This window comes from Lepidochelys olivacea (assembly GCF_965140295.1).
Source record: "Lepidochelys olivacea isolate rLepOli2 genome assembly, chromosome: 8".
In the NCBI taxonomy this organism is placed as follows: Eukaryota; Metazoa; Chordata; order Testudines; family Cheloniidae; genus Lepidochelys; species Lepidochelys olivacea.
The window spans coordinates 18,936,412-18,956,774 of record NC_140418.1 but is presented as its reverse complement, the minus strand read 5'-3'; the positions used below and the strand labels follow the sequence as shown (position 1 = coordinate 18,956,774).

The 20,363-nt window shown below is 44.7% G+C and overlaps 1 protein-coding gene across 1 annotated transcript in view; it reads left to right on the top strand.

Moving 5' to 3' along the window:
* The first annotated feature begins 11,016 nt into the window (after positions 1-11,016).
* The window catches only part of DPYSL3 (dihydropyrimidinase like 3), a 72,216-nt gene continuing 62,869 nt past the window's right edge, over positions 11,017-20,363 (top strand). Inside the window, exon 1 of the mRNA XM_084637533.1 lies at positions 11,017-11,405. Within this exon, the coding sequence (XP_084493659.1) occupies positions 11,085-11,405 (321 nt within the window). The 5' untranslated portion in view covers positions 11,017-11,084. The remainder of the gene's footprint in view (positions 11,406-20,363) is intronic.

Here is a 20,363-nt window from a genome sequence, read left to right as displayed (position 1 = left end):
TGGTGCCTGTAAAGTGTATTCATGTAACTTTCTAACTCAGTGGTGGGCAACCTGCGGCTACCATTGGCCGGGAACGGTGAACCGCAGCCACTGGGAGCTGCAGGGGGCCATGCCTGCAGACAGGCAACGTCCGCAAAACATCTTGCGGCCCGCAGTCAGCTAACCCTGATGGGCCACGTGCAGCCCGCGGGCCGCAGGTTGCCTACCACTGTCCTAAACCCTCTAAAGAAGGGAGTAACTGCAGAAAGACACTTAAAACTCAAAAATAAAGAGTTACATGTCATAGGCATGACTTGCTACCTGCCAGAACCTTTATTTTTCTCATTTTGATGTAAAGGACAAGCTCAGCCGATATTCTGTGATAACAGGGAGCTAGGAAATGCTAGGGTGGATCCAAATATTGCAAGCCAGCATGAAGCAACTTAGAAATAGCTAAAGCCATGGATATGAAAAGCACGGGATCTCTGTAAAAAAGACTCATATGACAGCTGTGAGAAAAAGTCAGGACTTAGTCACACAGCAGCTACTATTAGTAAGCCAAAGTTATTGCGTGTTGTCCATTGTAGCCACTGAAGTCAAAGGCAAAACTGTCATTGACTTCAGCTGCAGGTAAAAGAGGCTCTTAGAGTATAAGATCTTTGGGGCAGGGAAGGTCTACTAATTTCTGTTTTGTATAGCCTGAGGACATTTTTGCCTCAGCATAAGTGTTCAGTATTAGAAGTAGTAATAGTAAATGCATCCGATGAAGTGAGCTGTAGCTCATGAAAGCTTATGCTCAAATAAATTGGTTCGTCTCTAAGGTGCCACAAGTACTCTTTTTCTTTTTGCGAATACAGACTAACACGGCTGCTACTCTGAAACCAGTAAAAGGAATGACAATTATGAAACCTGTATCAAGTGCCCTGGACTTTGAGGGAGTTTGGCTTGATGTACAGTTCCAACCAGTATAACAAGCCTGAACTGGAAGTCTGAATTCAAACTTCCCCAAACTCTGGTTCAGGGCATCTCAGACCTTTCTGTAATAACAATATAATGAACACAACAACACTAGCAGGGTCTGCTGCTGAAATTCATAGCATTAACTAACCTAATTTACAAATCAAGGGCCAGATCCTGCAGACTCGTAACCTCATGGGTAATACTTTCACAGGAATAATTCATACTCATGCAAGAACTCCCTTTAACATCAAAGTCTTGCAGGATTGAACCTTAATAACTGAGCAAGACATTACCTTATTTGAGAAAAAAAAAAAAGCATACCCAGCACACTGTTCTACAGTAATGAACCAAAGCCCTGTAGTAACATCGTTGGGCAACAGAGTTTGGGTCATTGCTTTCAAATACTATAGCATTATTAACATCAAAGAACATTCATGCAGAAAATAATCTAGAGGATGATTGAGTCAGAACAGATGCTAATATGATTCAGTACAATAGTTACCAGCTGGTGGATTCCTCTACAGTGCTTTGCCCAGGTGTTGAATGAAACAACAAAGATAAGCAGACTTAACTCTACACTAGCAAGCTGCTTCTGGCAGCGCTTCCCTAGCACTGAAGGGAAGAGACCTCTAATGGTGGAACATGTTCTGAGCCCCACTTTGACCAGCTCTGAGAGTATCAGACATAGCAGCAGGGCCGGCTCTACAGTTTTGGCCACCCCAAGCAGTGAAAAAAACTGCCGCCGTGGACGGCAAAAGGAAGAACCTGCCACCAATTTGCCACTGTGGCCGCAAAGGGGAGAAGCTGCCGCCGATTTGCCACCGCAGTGGGCGGCACAGAGAAGCTGCCGCCGAATTGCCACCATGGCCGGAGGAACTGCCACCCCTTTCAAACTGCCACCCCAAGCACCTGCTTGGAACGCTGGTGCCAGGAGCCGGCCCTGCATAGCAGGGATGGTAAAAAGAAATGAGACATTCCTGATATAAACACAGGAACCAGATGAAAGCTCCTTGGGGCAGGGACCATTTTTCCATTCTATGTGTGTACTATATATCTAGCCATATTTGGCACGTCTACAACAATACAACTAAACAATAACGGGCCTGCTCCTTCTCCCACTGAATTCAATACAGATTTTGGAGCCTGCAGTGAACATGACCAGTGCAGCGTCTTTTTAGATGTCAAATCATCATGGGAATCATTACAGTGGGGAAGTATTTCCTCCTCACACATGCCTCTACAGCACAGCTGGAGAAGCAGCCTTTCCCATAGTCTAGTAGCTTCTTCAATGCATATTTTCATGCATTTCCAGAACTGGAACCAAGGTGCTTCAAGTTCCTCTTAGAAAACCATGCCACTTTCTTGTGGGAGAGTTACTTCATGGCCCAGCTGCCTCATTTCCTTCTCCTCCCCAGAACAATTAAAAAATTACCATGAAAATAAATGTAACCTTATAGATGCTTAAATGGTGTCTTTGGGAGATGTGCACCTGCGAAGTGTCATACACATACAATTACGTAGTTTGTGGTATGTAATCGTGATATGCACCTTATGCTCAGCATGGTGAGCCACTGCTTGTACCCACATTCCTTCCCCCATGGGTATACACAGCCCAAGGAAGAGTTTGTTGTGGGGAGAAGCAGGGGACAAAGTCTGCAACTGGCTGAAGCAATGATGCTGTGGAAGGGAGCAATTTAGTAGACATTTTATCAAAAACCACTCTTCTTGTTAGAAGCAGAAATATAGCACTCTGAGCCACAAGATACGTAGTTGATACAGGACTCGATTAATAATGAATTAAGGAGGGTAATATAATTGATGCCAATCGACATGGGGGGAAACTTCATTTTGTCAAACTAACTTTTTTTTTAAATAAGATTACAAGTTTGGTGGCTAAAGATAATAATGTTAATGTAATATACCTAAGACTTCATAAGATATTTGACTTGATACCCACATTTGATTAAGAAACTAGAATGATACAAAATCAACATGACACATACTAAAATGGATTAAAAACTGGCTAATTAATAGGTCTCTAAAGGTAGCTGTAAACAGGGAATTATCATCAAGTAAGTGTATTTTTAATTTATTTGAGCATGAGCTTTCGTGAGCTACAGCTCACTTCATCGGATGCAGTTGATAGATTTCCACTCCATATGGCTAAATGCAGTGCCTTGCATAATGACAGGTTTCAGAGTAACAGCCGTGTTAGTCTGTATTCGCAAAAAGAAAAGGAGTACTTGTGGCACCTTAGAGACTAACCAATTTATTTGAGCATGAGCTTTCGTGAGCCACAGCGCTGTAGCTCACGAAAGCTCATGCTCAAATAAATTGGTTAGTCTCTAAGGTGCCACAAGTACTCCTTTTCTTTTTGCAAAGACAGACTAACACGGCTGTTACTCTGAAACCTGTATTTTTAATGGGAACCCACAAGGTTAGGTTCTTGGTCCTACGTTATTTAATATTTTTATCAATGACCTTTATCAATTATTTAAAAAAAACTACAACATAAAATCATTACTGATGAAGTTTGTAAGTGACACAGATTGGAGAAGTAGTAAATAATGAAGAAGACAGCAACTGTGACTCATCTTTGTCCCCTCCCTCCAGCAGCTGTGACCCCACCAGCTGTGACTCATCTTTAATTGGACTTGGCCCACCCTCCAGGTGCAACAAGGTGCCCTAATTGAGCTCTCCAGATCTAGTTAATTCTTTCAGTGCCAGCATGGCACAGTGATGCTGTGGCTAAAAGGGCTTAATAGGAGTGTATCAAGTAGAAGTAGGAAACTTATATTACCGCTATACTTGTTGGTGCAATTGCCACTGGAATATTGTGTCCAGTTCTGGTATCCACACTTTAAGAAGGATGTTGATAAACTGGAGAGAGTTCAAAACAGAACTGTGAGAATGAGTATAGGACCGAAAAACATGTTTTGTAGTGAGAAACTCCAGGAGCACAATCTATTTAGCTTATTAAAGAGAAATGTAAGGGGTGACTTGATCACGGTATAACAGAGAAAATCATCTCATTAAAGAACTACCGATGTTCTCATAGGTCATAAAATGACCCCTCCCTTTATAAAATCTGGCTATAGTGCTCAGCACTATAGTTTAATGAAGTGCTTTTGTTTCTCAGTACAGAAATGTGCTTGTACCTTAAAACAAGAACAAGGGCTGACATGTATTTCATTTTGTTAATGAGACAATGGAAAAGAAAATCAGATCCTAACCTCCAGGTGCATTTAGCAATTTCCAATAGACAAGAGACCATGGTAATGGAAAGAGGAAGCTAATGATTTGAAAATGTCTTTTGTTAAAGTGCCATTCCACTTTTATTATAGATGATTTCATTTCAATAGAGCATTTGGGAAAAAGGGCTACCAAAAAAAAAAAGTTTGTTGATTGATAGTGCATAGTTTAATGAATCAGCTAATCATCCAACAGCGTGAAACATTGAAAAATGGATTAGACAAAACACTAGAAAATATACAGCAGGGTCAGGGAACGAATCTGTCTTGGCAGGCAGATGGACTAGATGACCTAATAAAACTTCTTAGTTCTTAGTTAACTTCTCAGTTTGTATGATTCACTAAGCAGCTGTATCCCCCCTTCAAATAGTTATTTAAAAGATTGCACTCTACAAACAGGTTAGTGCAAATGAAAAATACACATGAGTTGCACTGTGTTTTGTGGATCACAGTGACCTTTTCAGCATATTGGTTAGTAATCATTATGACTCAGAGATTTCCCTAACTCGGTACTAACTGCTGCTCTGACAGCAGAGGACAAGAACAACAAAGGAAACAAACAAAGGGGCCCAGTATGCAAAATTAGAAAATATTCACACCAGGCAGGGTGATTATGTCCTATCTCATTAACTAATCCTGCATCTGAAAGGGATTTACCTAAAGGGCATTTCTAAGAAGGCTGCACCTCATCCCTCATTCATAATTATCGCGTTAGCCCTGTAACACAACTGGTGACTAGTTTCCTTCTTTGAGTGTCTGGCTTAATGAAAATATTATTCTTACCCAGTTAAAAGGGCTACTTATTATCAATTATAAAATCAGATATATGCATGTCAATACAGGGGATCATTTCCCATAAAATAATGTTGTTCCCTGCATTTATTTGTTTCAATGGATGACCAAAATGGCCCAACTAGCATGCTGAGACCTAGACTCCTGTCCACTAGGACAAAGGCACTATTGTTCTAGGACCAAGGAATTGTTCATTTATTGGACTAAGAAACTATACTCTAGGACTAAGGTGCCTAGACTGTGCGACCTTATGAACTCAAAGACAACTGAGATCACCTGAGTAGTCCTTCCTTGCCATGTCAAGATTCATTTGGCTTCAAGTTGGAAACAAGGCTTTTTCAGAGGAATTCTCTCCCCATAGAAACTGGTAAGTATCCCCCCATGACTGTTGTCAAAACATGTTGGGACTGGTCATTTATATCCATGATCATTTCACTTCCCTTGTTTCCAACTATCCTGTGCAGATGACACAGGGGAGATAGGGTTGGTGATAGGGCTTTGTAGCCTGGCCACTGTGCCTGGCCCATGATTTTAACTATCTGTTTCTGGCAGTAAGCATGCAATACATTATTTAAATAAAATTAAATCCATTTAATTAATTAATATGGTAATTTTACAATTGTGTAATTAAAAGCCTTTAACCAGGTCTGGAGTATACATATACAGCACTTTAGACAGCACTCTCTGCTGGGCTCAATAAAAAGTACCCTGATGTACATATAATACTAAATATTAATCATAATAAACTTTAATTTCCATGGCATCTTCTAATTAAAAGCCTCAGGGCACCTATTATCAATGTTACAAAAATACATCTTAAAAGTGAATGGCAACTTGAACTAATACTAAATAAGGTATAGAAACAAAACCAAGAATTGTCCCCCACACGGTATTGAGCAATATACAAGAGATGTTTTGATGCCCTTTCTCTGACTGAATAGCACCTTATTCCATGGATGTCCCAGTGACTTCAATGAGCCCATTCATGGAGTAAGGAACTACTCAACATATGTAAGAACATTAGAATCTGGACTAGATAGTTTTTAATTAATGTATATACAATACTGAAAATGTGTCTGGTTCTGTTAAGACTCATAACAACATGGCTCTCTTGCTCTGAAGAACTTACATTCTAGGGCTAGGTGATGCTACACACCCAGCCCAAATTTAGAGGCAAATCTTGACTTTACTGTCAACAGCAGAACTGCCTGGAGGTGTGTGGCTGTGGATCAGTTTCTATCCTGAGAAAGGTTCCCCTCCCCAGACGCTGCTATATGATGACTGCATGGCAATGCGTCCAGCCCACTGCCAGGGAGCCAGAGTATGCGCGGTGGAGTGGGGCCAGGGGTGGGGTGGGGGGGTCGGATGGCAGGGGGGTAGTATCCACTGCCATTACCCCCCTGCCATCCGACCCCCCCACCCCACTCCTGGCCTTTGGGGGCTGATGCCAAAGATGCTCTGCATATGCTCAAAGCTGCTCCAATTCCACAGAGGTGGAGGCTGGTCTCCCCAGCTGGCTGGCTGAGATGGCTTACTCTTACCAGTAAGCAGATCCAGAATGGAGCACGGAGTAGATGAGCTTATTGGGGCTGAAGAGCTCCCCAACCCTGAGCAATCAGGAGGTGAAAAGAACAGCACGACTCTGTAATCACCTCCAACCACCCCATCTCTCACGGGGGAACGTTCTGTGCCCACATCCTTGATCCCAACTATTAGGCTGCAGCAGAGCTGCTCTTCAGCCCCTTCTGTGCTAGCCAAGCCAATACAGCATCGCATATGCAAGAGTAAAGGGTTCCTACATCCATCCCTGATTCCTGTGAAAGGCCAGGTCAGATCTCAGCTGACAGAATATAAAACAATCCCAAAGCAAATAAATCTGAAACGGAACCTAAATCCTCTTTAGTCTCTCATGCTTGGCCTGTGTGCTGGGAAGAGCACCCCAAAGTCACAGCCCTTCAACAGAAAAGGCCCTGTCTCCCATCTTCTCATGACCATGCCTGGGACGATCAGTATTTCCAATTATACTGGTCTGAACTATTGCGATGAGATGCACACTGGGACTCAGAAGTCTCTGCACACTGGGACTCAGAGGTCCCTCTGTCAGACTGATCATAAGCACATATTATTTAAGGGTTAGTAAGACCTCAAAGTGCATTGGCTGCATGGTAGCCACAGATGGGCTATGACATTACTGAAAACTTTTTTGAGGAACAGGAGTAAAATAGTAATAACAACACTTTAAGTATCATAGTAATAACAACGGTTTAGTGGCCTTCATAGTGCCTTGCAGATGAGTATCTCAAAGCACATTGTAAATGTTAGTGGGTTAAGTCTCACAACACTGTAAGTATTGTAGTAAGTAAGTAAGTATTGTAGCCCCATTATTACAGATGAGGAAACAGAGACAGGTGAAATGATGCACCCAAGGGCACACAGAAAATCAGTAGCAGAGACAGAAATAAAATCCAGCTCTCCTGGTTCCTAGTCCTGTGGACCAGTAGTTCTCAACCAGGGGTCAGGGCCCATTAGGGTCCTGAAGCAGGGCCAGGATTACACTCGCTGGGGCCCAGGGCAGAAGCCCCACTGCATGGGGCTGAAGCCCAGGGCCCTGAGCCTCACCACCCAGGGCTGAAGCTGAAACCTAAGCAATGTAGCTACATAGGGGCCCTTCTGGCATGGGTCCCCAGGCAATTGCCCTGCTTGCTAACCCCTAACGCTGGCCCTGGCTTTTATATGCAGAAAACCAGCTGTTGTGGCACAGATGGGCCATGGAGTTTTTATAGCATGTTGGGGGGCCTCAGAAAAAGGTTGAGAACCCCTTATGTGGACCACAGTGCCTTCCAAGGTCATGTGCTTGTTATGGATATTAGCTATAAAGCAAAAACCTGAAGTTCTTCATGCTGCTTCCCAGAACCAATCCTTCATTCTCAGTCACTTGCAGACTTTTAGGCACTGTTGCTGTCACCTTATCTATAATGTGATGGATAGCACAATATGTGCAAAAGCACCACAGAATGCTTTTCCCAGGGAGCTGTTCCTGCCATCAAAAGAGCATGTATATGTTTAACCAAGCTGCACAGATGAAAGAGACATGGATAACCTTCCACAGAGTTACAAAGCTAGATGTAGCTTGATTTCAAAGGTAGCTATGATCAGGAAACAAATAAGACCAAATTCAACCTTCTGCAGGGCTGCACTAGTGTAACTGAGGGTAGAATTGTGCCAATAGTGCATACTACTGAGTGAGAAATGTGAACCGGAGAGCATAGCTCACCTAAGCTCACCAAAACCCTTTGGCTTCATATTTGTTTTTAGCATCTCTTTGATCCTGTAGTATTTTGGATTGTCCCTAGCGATTTCACCCTCGGCTCTTGCATTACTGATCACACGGACACTATGGCTTTGCCGAGTTTTCCAGTAGCCTGTTCAACACCAGGAACTAAAAACATTTCCCCATTCTCCCCGCCCCCATTCTCCTAAGCAGCATTTGTTGGAGCTGCAGACATCTCCATAAGGAAATGGCTCTGCATTCAGTGGGCTCCTGTCACCCCTGCTGGCACACAAGCCAGAGGGCGGTGTTATAAATTGCACTTCCATTAATGGGTACTGCTGCACCTTAAGATGTGTTCATCCTCAAGGGAGGACAAGCCCTGTCTGTCCAGGGGAAGGTGTTATCCTGGAGGAAGGTGGATAGCACAGGGAAGGATGCACAGGGGACGTGTTGAATCAACATTCCTCCACTTTTAGGGCTGTGTCATCAGACTTGGGTCCTACAACCAAGTGGGGTTTGCAGGTGCTTTGCATCACAGCACTCCCCCTCGAGGTGGATGTTTTGCTACTAAGGACCCTACATCCTGGTCCTTGAGACCTGGGGCTCAGTCAAGCACTGAATTTAGAGAGATAAAACTACTGGGTTTTGTGGTGAAAAATTGGAGAAATGATAACTGGCAACACATATAGGTGTATTCTCAGTATGTCTGAAGTCAGCTGATCTGATGTAAAGCCCTGGTACTGTGTATAGACATTAACATACCTGATAGAGTGATCACTGATCAGAAAAAGAATGAAAAAAAACAAGTTTGACCACAATTGCTAGAGTCTGACAGACTTGGCAGATTATTGCTTTACTCTGTTAAAATACTCTCCTGAAATATGTAAACCCCAGACCTGGCCATACAACTGTCCTTAAGTTCTATGCTTTTAAACAAAAGCCTCAGTGTGATCATCAAAATGCAATGTAAACAAGCACGTATGTGCCCGTGCACGAGTGAGATGGTATGAATGGGGCTGAAGGTGTGTTTATGAGCTTGTGCCTATGTGCAATTGTAGCGTGAATACAGGTCTATTGTAAGTCTCTATGTAGCTGACGAGTGTGAAAGTGTTTTTATGTGCATGACTACGCCTGTGTGTGTGACTATGCAATAGTGTGACGAAGTGACTTATGAGTGCACAGGTATGATCCTTGTGTGGGTGAGTGCTTGTGAGTGTGTACAAGTGCACAAGACCACTTCCTGAGTGTGCAAACAAGTGCTTATGCACAGCCCACTCAGTATAAAAACAGTGGATTGCCCCAATCAAGGCTAGATTCTGCCACTTTAGCAGATAGAACACTGGATTGGGACTGAGATCTGCCATTGGCCTTGCTGGGTGATCTTTGGCAAGTCGCTTCACCTCATTGTGCCTCAGCTTCTCAATCTGTAAAATGAGGATAAGGATACTGACCTCCTTTGTAAAGTGCTTTGAGATCTATGGATGAAAAGTTCAGTGTAAGAGCTAAGTATTATTCCGCTCAGTGAGTATAGTCTGTGAGTAGTTCCAGTATTCATTCCAGAGTGAGGACTGCACATTAGCATTTCCTAGAGAGTAGGGCTGGGCACTACTAATATTCCTCAGCAGAGGTCTACTGGAACCTAATTTTAAAGCCCAACCTGGATCTGGACCTGACCTGAGACTGCTGAGTCATTTTCATGACTGACCAGACCCAAACCCAATACTTCCCCCGACTTCCTTGGAGCTCGGCCTAGTGGGACCTTCCATTCCCCATGCCTGAAATCCACCTCAAGCTGCCTCCTACCAGTGGGATCAGCATGGCGGTGACCACCACCTGGCAGTGCTGAGTGTGCTTGGAGTGGGAGATGCTGCAACTCATCAGGACACTCACTCTGCTGCACACACAGAGTGCAGCAAGGTGGCAGTGACCAGCATGAGCTGGGCCCACAGCCACCGCCCGGCGGACCCTGGCCCGCGGGCAGGAGGAGGTGAGCAGAAACCATACCGGTAGTCGGGTTCGGATCAGCTCTCTACTCACCCGTGTGAACACTCAGGAAGGGGAAATCTGCTCTAGCAATGTGTCACAGGCTGCAGAGCTGGGCACTCGCATTCCCACTCGCAGTGGTGGGGCAGTCCTCGAGCACTCCCCAGCAGTCACGCTGAGAAAGGGGGCTGTGCACGAGCACAGCCAGGGAACACAGCTGCCCACGAGCCCCCAAACTCAGTGAGGTGGGGCTGTCACCAGTGCAGCCTAGGGGCACGAGCATTCACACCGAGAACCAGAGAACTCTAGTCTCAGTGAAATCGCAGGATCCAGCCCCATTCCCCGCGTGCATCCATGCGTCTTGATACGTGTGCTGTGTGCACAGAGGGCGGGTGCCCGGGGAGATCCGAGGGAGCGTGCAGCCCCTTGCTCCGTGCGAGGGAGTGTGTGCACAGAGCTGCTCTTTGCCAGAGCGAGCGTGGGGGGAGTGCAAGCGCACAGCCCTCCGCCCTGAGGGGCAGCACTTGTGAGCACTAGTGCCCGGCCGGCCTGCCGAGCGGGAGCCCCGGCCAGTGCTAGTGCCCAGAGCGCGCCAGGGGCCCGGCCCCTTTCTCGTGTGAGTGTCCGGCCCCGTGCCCAGCCCGCCGCGAGCGGCTCCGAATCCCCGCGCCCTGCCCAGCCCCCTGCTGAGCCCGCGTGTCCCGCTCCCAGCCGGGGCGGAGGCGCCGCAGCAGCAGAGCCCCCCCCCCGCGCCTCAGACCCCCCCTCCCCCCCAGCTCCGCGCGCGGCGCTCGCTGCTGCCCCTGCCTCAGGACGCGGCGCTCGGCTCCCCGCTCCGGATCCCGGCCATGGCCTCGGGCGGCGGCGGCGGCCGGCGGGGCCGGGAGGAGGACGAGCTGCCCGTGTACCTGGCGCGGCCGGGCACCACGGCCCAGGTCCCCCGGCAGAAGTACGGCGGCATGTTCTGCAGCGTGGAGGGCGCCTTCGAGAGCAAGACGCTGGACTTCGGGGCCCTGAGCGTGGGGCAGCGCGGAGCCCGGGGCAGCCGGCAGCCGCAGCCGGCGGCGCCCGAGCCCCCGCGGGAGCCCCCCGCCGCCGCCCCCGGGGTGGAGATCCGGAGCGGCTCGGACAAGGAGCGGCTGCAGAACCTCGGCCACCAGCCGGACAAGGTAAGGGGGGGGGGTCCGCGCCCCCCCCCGGCTACTCTGCACAGGGGATGGGGTGGGGCCCCCTCAGAGCCAGCCTGGAGGGGCCATCCTGGGCGATGTGAAATGCTGAGTGTGAGGTGAGCTCCCTGGGCTGGGTCCGCCCCTCTCCGCCGTGAAGGTGCCAGCAGCCAGCGGGCATCCGAAAAGCTGGGCACCGGGAGTGCTGCAGGCATCCCGCGGCTGGGGCTGAGCCATCCCTCCTGTCCCACAGCCGTGTCTCTGCCTGGAGCCTCTGAAACTGACATGCTGGGCTGCAGGCATCACGGGGATGCAGGGAAGAGAGGCAGGACTCCACCATCCTCGTTACAGAAACGCTTATATAAACACCCGAATGACCCTTTGCTAATTGCTACCTAGAGGCACTTTAGGGCTTTCATGTGATCTTAAATAAAGAGTGTGTGTTACATAGCTGCAATTATCCTGCCCTAATGAACTGTTGCCTAGAGTTGCTGCAAAGTGTTAAACTTTTTACTTTTACTGAAAGGCGTACTCTCGTACTTGGCCCAAACCTTTACAGCTTACTCTAGAGTTACTGCAGGACTTGGGTTCTTTGCTGGAATTACTGTAGTATTTTAAAAATAATAAATACTGGAAAAAAAACATAGTCTACTTTTTAGCACAAGCTAAGCAGATCAGTTCTGTATTTGCTCTTTTCTGAAATTTCTGGCTTTTAGAAGACTGACAGAAGTTAAACACTGTTTTGTTTTGTGTTTCTGATGGTGCCTTTGTAGTTCTTGGAAGTCGGAGGGTTCAGAGTTCAAAAAAGATGCTCAGACTGGGAGCCAAGAAGAGCAGTAGATAAATACTGTCACTCCTCAGACATTTGTTCCTCTCCAGGTCTTGACTGCAGAGACCAAATGGATACAGTATAATTATTATGCACCAATATGATGGATAATAATTTGCAATGGAAATCTCTTACTCAGAGGAACTGCAGACAGTGCATACTGTAACTTTAATCTTTTTCATGGAATCTGTGGTTAACCAAGAGGAGGATCTACAGCATTCTCCTGTGTTTCTTTAGAAAAAGAGGGAGAGAAAGAAAAGCCTTTTGCTGTCAGTTTGTACAGTACAAAGCCCCTGTCTAAGAAACAGGATGTCAGCATTTCTTGGAGTTATTGACTTAAAAGGTCCACTAAGTTACCAAGGATGGTAAAGTTGCACATCAGAAGAAAAGCTGCCAACTTTTACCAGGGCTGGTCATGAAAGGAAATCTCTTGCTTTTTCAAAAGGGATTAAATTCAAATCTAAGTCTGAGTGTTATCTAAAGCAAAAGAGCTTCATTCTTCTCACTTATACTGGTGTAATGAGGAGTAATTCCACTCAAACTAGTGATGTAACACTGGTGTAAAAGAGCTGTCAATGAGATTGGCATTGGGCCCAAAGTTTCCAGACTAGGTCTAAACTCAAATATTGCCCTATATAGTATTAAATAGAATTTCCTCTAGGCTCAGCAACATAGAGATTTTGTCAGAGGTTGAAAAATGTTCACTTCCTTGGCTTTGATCCTATGTAAATTGGCAGTAAGATCACTGAACACCCGTTCACCTTCATTAACTTCGATGGGCTTACTGCTAATTTACACTTGATGCAAATGTTATCATAATCAGGCTCCTCTTTTGTAAAGTGATTTGATCATGAGACTGACTATTATTATTCCTGTAGGTCAGTGACAACACTTGGGGTTGAATCTTATAATAAATTATTATAATAGTCAGAAGTGTTTACCTTTTTATACTCTGGGCTGGGCCAGTCAGTAACGATTCTTTGCAACATGGGCAGAAAAAGTAAAGTGTGCTTTTAAAGAAAATGGGGAAAATTCATTTTGCTGCACAATAAATCTTTAAGAATTAAGAAGTACAATTGGTATTTGGGAAGTTTACATATGCTCAAGTTGGAACATAGAATGCCAGGCTTGATGTATTCAACATATATTTAAGAACCAGAGAACTTAAAGTGACCGAAGGCTGACTAGGTTGAGAGGCTCCCCAGCAAAATGAAAGGAGGAGCCCTGGTGAGAAGCCCAGCCCTCCCCACAGCCCTAGCTGTTGGGAAGGTGCTGGGCATTCTTTCAGGGGCACTAGCCTTAGTCTCTGCTGATTGACTCCATTGTTCATATCAGTCTCTTCCTAGCAGGTATCCAATACATTTGAACCACCTCTTCCTTTTTGCTGGAAAGGAGCGTTTGCTCTCTTCTTCCTTCCCTGCAGAGAGAATGTTCTGAGATATCTCCACTACTCTATCCCAAGTCCTTTAGCCTTTGTTTCTTGGTTCCTCTGTCTCTTCCCAAGTGTCTGCTGCAGCTGCTGCTCATAGCTTTATCAAGGCAGGAATAAAATTAACATTATTCTTGTCAGTTTCACAGTTGCCCATAAGATTCTGAATAGTGACAGTGAAACTGGCCAGTGTATTGTTAATTTCAAGCTGCCCCTGCTCTGGGAAACTCTGAGCAGCAGTCGAGATGCTGGAGCAGCCTGTCTGCAGACTTTCCTCAATTCTTTTCTTTATTAATATAGAAACAAAGATTCAAAAGAGCCTCACTATCCCTCAGGGTCTTGTCTAGGTCCTTGTCCCAGGGCTTCCCCACCCTCTCCAGCTGGCTCCTGCTCACGGCAGGTTTCTTCTTCTCAGGCATTCCACCTGGCAGGCACACACAGTTGAGTCTGTTCCCTAAGCCTGGGTCTCTCCTATCTGCATCTCTGCCTAAGGAGGCAGGAAGACTTATATACAGTTTCCTGTGGAGCACATGACTAGGAGCCAGCATGCGACCTACAACTACATCTCCCACTATTAGAGGGCACAAGGTCGCAACATGGCCCCAGTCCTGTCTTTGGAGCCACAAGGGGTTGCTTGTGTAGAGCTCATTTCAGGATCAGCACCTAAAATGGTTATTTCTCAGTACAAATTGATTTTTTTCTAATAATGATTTTACATGTAAGAAATCAGACAGACATTAAGTGACTTGCCCAAGGCCATATAGGCAATCACAAACAGAACTGGATTACAGAAGTTCCCAGTTCATAGTCCTGGTCACAAGACCCTAGGCCAAATTGCTTCTCCTAATCAGGGCCAGATAAAGAATTTTGGGGCCCTCTGCATTATGGAAATTGGGGGCCCCTGAACAGAATTGCAACCTGTCAGTTTTGTTTTCTTTTCTTTTTCCTGGTGGTCAGAGGGGGTGGGGGCAAAGATGGAGACTCTGTGCAAGTGCACTGCTTTTAATGCTCTCACTTACATTTAGTTGTTGTGAACAGATTCTTGGACGCACAATGTCAACAAATGGCTGCTTTTTTTAACAACACACCATGAGAGTTGCTGTGCTAAGCGTTAGTGAAATAACTGCATTAGAACTGCATCATGAAATTACATCTTACTGCATATCACCTGGCTGTTACAGTTCTGGCTCCCAGATAAAGGTTTAACAAGAGGAACTCCTCTTCCTTCCCCATCACGTTTTAATAAAGTGTAGTCGAACTACAGGGCCTGAGAAATCTGCCACATTAAATTGCTGCTGTTACACTGTTGTCCTACTGCATGAGCAATCCAAGCCAGAGAGGTGTGTTTAAGGCGTATTATAAATACGGTGACCACACTCCCTGATGCAAGGACATGCCATCATGGTCCAGCATGCAGAGCCCTCGTAGAACATCTATAGAATTTAATGTGATTTGGGGGAGCCCAGATCAGGTCCATGGTTCCCCTCTTGGCTGAGAATTTTCACGTGTACACACAACCCGAAGCCTGCCATTGGCTTTTTGTTTTCGATTGACAATAAATTTGAGCACACATCTTGCTCAACACTGGTCCTTATAAATAATGTCCCTTGAGATCAGAGCCTCCATCAATTGTTCCAAGTTCAGCCCTGCTTTTCAGCTAATGGAATTGTAATAAGCCATTTAATTTACCATAACAAAGTGAAATAGCATCTCTTTCTAACCCCTGACTTTTCTGACAACGTCCTCTGAAATTATGTCCTGGTGATGCTCGCTGAGATTATTACCTTGTAAACTGGACTCTGCTTTAGCCAAAGGAAATAACAGTGGTGCATCGTATCCAGCTCTCACATGGTACACTACTTCACTGTTGACTTTCAGTTTTGCCTCTGCAGAGGCAGAGTTGCATTGGGGAGGGCAGGAAGGAGGGAAGAAGAAATGGAGAGGTGCAATTGGAAGTGATGTTCCATTTGTACGGCAGTGTGCTTCCCCTCTCAGCTCATGGGTTTGTAGGAGAGTCACCTCTTTCATGTATCTCTTCCTTACCCAACACTGCGGCTCCACTAATTTCTGCTCCCTGCTGTTAGAGGAAGAAGAGAAGAAACATTTGGCCCAATTATATTTATTCCAGGATTCTCATCCCATCCTGTTACACGGTTCTGCCGTGAAGTCATGATTTCCTTGGCGACTGGTTGTAATGTCCATAAATGGAGGATAACAACAACTTCACTGAAGGCTCAGGCAGGAAGATCACTGGGGCTGCAAGGGAGAAGGCTACAACTCTTTAGTAGGGGCTGACAAAGACTACCAACAAAGTAAAGTCTTGCTGTAATTATTCCTTTTAGAGAACCCAATTGTGTGCCACCACACATGTTTAATATGTGATAAAATCCCAAACTCAACTATCAGATAGACCCGAAGAAAGGAGGTAGCTTGAAAGAAAATGAGGCTATTTTTTTTGTCACAAGTATTTTATAACTTCAGTTTCAAGTTTTTGTATTTCCATTGTCAATAATTTACAAGAAGACTCACTGAGACCACAGCAGATTTTTACCTGTGGGTTTACCATGATAATCATGACATTTTTGCACTTACACATGGAGCTGGACAAAATTTTTAAACCAAAACTTTTTTCTGCTGAAAAATGCAGATTTGCATACACTGAAACAGTTTGTGAATTCATGTCGGTTTGGATGACTTGTTCATGTAGAAAAAACAAAGAAAATTCTGCAAAAAGTTGAAATATTTTGTTTCAACATTTTCTAGATGAAACTTTTCTGTTCAAAATGACTTTTCATTTTGAGATTGAAACCAAACCAAAACATTGTTTTATTTGACCCAAAACACATTTTTTTCTGACTTTTCAATTCATTGAAAATTTCAAAAAAAATTAATTTTTGGTTTGACCTGAAATTAATTATTGTCCACAATTTTTCATAATTGCCAGTGAACTGGAAAATCTGTTATTTGCACATCTCTACTAATATAGGGCCTTTCATTGGGGGTCTCAAAGCACTTTAATACCATTAATTATTTATTTAATTAAGTAAGTAAGTAAGTAAATCCTGGCAACACCCCATACAGTAGGGAGTATTATTTTCCTCATTTTACAGAGGGGGATTGGGTTGGCCCAGCTTTACCTATTCTACAGTATTCTGAGAAATTGGTAGTGCTTCAGAGAAACCAGTTAGGGTCTTCTCAGCCTGAAGACAATGAGAGCAGAATCAGGCCCTTTCTCCTGCAGGTGTGACAGAAAAATCTGTCTTGTTAAATCATAGATTTTGATTGTAAAACAAAAGTTAATTTTCTGATTTTGCTGCATACAGCCTGTGTTTGCCTCAGAGAATCCTGCAATCACATTCTAAAGAGAGCTAAAACCTGAAGCATAGTTATCAGAAGTCAGTGCCCGAGCTATCCATGCCAGGGTGCAAGTTCTTTCCAACAGTCCTGTGTCCAGGATGAATACGAAGGCTGGTAAATATCACTCACTGGGCATTTGGATACCATAATGATGAGCATGGTATAAATACTAGGGCTGATAGGAAAGTTTTCATCTAAAATGTATTGGTGGAAACTTGGATTTTAACTAAACAAAGTTTTTCTCAAGTGTCTGCTTTGCATAGACAAATTTTCTTTTCTCATCAAAAAATCGAGATGTCCCAAAACTAAAATAGTTCAGCAGAAAACTGAAATATTTTGATTTCAATATGCTGCTGTGACACCTCATGAGAGTTGTAGTTCAGCTTCCTCATGTCGCCATTCTTCTTTATGGACTCAGCTTTATGGGCCAGGAACTCCCATGATGTGACCACCTCTACCCACCCAAGTGGGAGGAGGTTGTTGTGCATCGTAGGAGACATAGTACAATGTGGGAGCCCGGCACCTAAACTATAACTCGCTTGGACGGTTTCTTGTACACAGTCCCTCACATATTCTCACTTTTTCTACCACTCAGATCTTTTCTTTGTCCTGTGAACAGCTCTCATCTCAATCTTATACATATCACATAGCAACTTTGGGGAGAATAATCCCATAGAGAGAGTCTGAGGACAGAGAAAGAAATGGCCTTTTCCAATAACACCAGCTCCAGCGAGGAGTTAAAAGAATAGGAATAGTAAATGAGGTGACATTTATTTTAAAACAACAAGTCCAATTGTAACAACATTTTTGTAGGTTATTATAAAGTGCACTAATGTGCGCACACATTATATGTGTGGCTGCTGCTTGAAGAAAGTTCTCTATGTTCTGCCAACAGTTTACACACCAACCTGTGATTGTTCCTCTCTTGGCCTTGGAGCAGGTGTAATCTGAATCAGTAGTTGGATGAAAGTTATCAGAAACCCAGCTACATCAGGAAGTGGCTTCAGTGAATCAATAGGTCTGAAATAGGTCTGCTGTTTCCTCTGAGTCAGTACTGAATCAATATCCCAGTATGGTGTTAGGGTGTGCTGTGCTGCTGCCAAGATGCTGGGTATTGGGTGAGATGATAAACCAGGACTGGCTCCTAATCATTTGTGGTTATTCAAGATCTCATGGTACATTTCAATGAGAAGAATAATGGACACCTAGCTCTAGAGTGACCAGATAGCAGGTGTGAAAAATCAGGACAGGGAACGGGGGGGTAATAGGCACCTATATAAGTAAAAGTCCTGAGGTCTCTTGAGTCCTAGTCCAGTGCTCTTTCCACTAGGAATTAGTCTTGGTGTCTGATGTCTGGGCTAAGTCCAACTCAGATTAATGCACTCTTCCCACCTAAATTCTCACTTGTTGTCTGAACTGGATAAATCATCATTCAGTTCCTGATCTAAACCATTGTGTTGTGTTGACACTGCAGAGACAGCTGCATCTCCGAAAGAGCCCATCAGCCCTCAATATATTGGTGTACATTACACAGTCTGTAAAGTATCTTGAAGTGCAGTCCTTAGAGCTGAAAGATCAAATCCATGTAATCTAGGAACTTGGTGATTCATGATTCAGAACTTCACAGCAGCAGTAGAGAGAAACTAAAATTCTCCTGCTCCAAAATTGCAGGCCCTAGCCACTTGAGCTAGAGGTGAGTCATTGTTAACAGTGTAGGGTTATGACACATAGTTGAGCAATTCTGATTGCATCCAGTAGAGGACAATGTTGCACATACATTTTGTTACTGAAAAATAACTGAACAAAGTCAAAGTATTTGCAAATGCTTGTTAAAGATAGGCTTTGAACTAAAACCCAGAATACTCTGAATACCCCAGAACTTTGTGGGTATTTGAAATCCAAACCCATTTATACATTCTGCCATCTCCCATACTTGTATCTTCCTTGATAAACAAATTTCTTGCTGTTTGTACTGATTTCCCCAGCTATAAAAAACCTGCAACTGACTATGTCCTTGCCCTGCAGTTACAAAGAAAGAGTGTCTGCAATTGTTGACTTAGAGATTAGAATCAAGTGCAAACTATGGAGCTGGATTTCAAGCATCACAACGTTTTGGCTATATGTACATCAGTGTCTGAATATAAGGCTTTATTTTGGGTCCTGCTGTGATTTTATTGTATTCCCCTAGTTGTACTAGAACAGCACAAGTATGAAGGCTCTTTATTTCTTCCAAAGAAGAGGTAGAAATACATGTTCTTTCAATTACATTTCCCCAGAAAAACAATGGTTTTAATTAAGTAGGAGAAGGCAGCAAGGGAAATATTCTGTGGAACAGTAAAAAGTTCCATGAAAGCCAAAACGTGCCCAAAAAATTCAACACCCAGGGAGGTGATCACTTTACAGAGGGCAGGAAAGGCATGGGTGCAAAGGGATGGTCTACCAATGGATGGATTTCCAGTTGCTAGATGTGTCCCTTGTGTACATTAGGTTAAACATGAAGCAAATGGTTTAGGATGGGCAAATGGTGCTTCTTGACCTATGGCCTGGGAAAGCGAAGAAACCTTACAGAAATCTGCAAAGCTGTTTCAGGAGCCAGCTACCACCCAGTTCAAGATTCCTTGTCTGTGGGATGGGGATGAGATCATCTTTCAGAAAGGCAGATGCATCCAACGTTGGCCTTCGTTTTCGCTAAACATCCACTGAGGCAACCAGTCAATCTCTAAGCAAAACCACTCCAATATTTCAGTTTCATTGTGCCCAGATGGTTGAGGAATGCACAGAAGAGTCCCTTCCTAAGACTGACTCCCTCCACATCTGCATTTGGGACTCCCAATCCTGGATGCTTTTAATTAGAAATTGGAGAAATCCCACACATCTCACAGTTTCTCACTGAGCCCATTAATCGGACCCTCCCAGGGTCCAATGATCTATCACACAACACCAGGGAGCATTAGAAACAGCAAGAGGCAAGTGGGAGGAGAGCTGTCAGCAGGAGAGAGCTGGATGGGTTCTGAAGTACCAGCTGTCTGCGCCCGCTGTCATTTTGCTTTACTAGAGGAAGATGGGATGTGTTAGGAAGCTGCAGTGCAAATCCCACGATGGAACCTTTCCCATGCACAAGGGGCAGTTCCTTAGGCCCATCCCTGGCCTCTCTCTTGCTGGGCTTACTGCTTGCAGTTGAAGTTACTGCAAGTGCCCAGGTGAGATTGGGCAGCATGTGCAGTACCATTCAGACAGACACCAGGATTGTCAAACTGCATGGAGAATCAGGGATAGCACTTACGGCCCAGAGGGGGATACCTACTGAGCTTTCTGAGCAGCTCTCCTGATGCAGCTAGTAGATGGA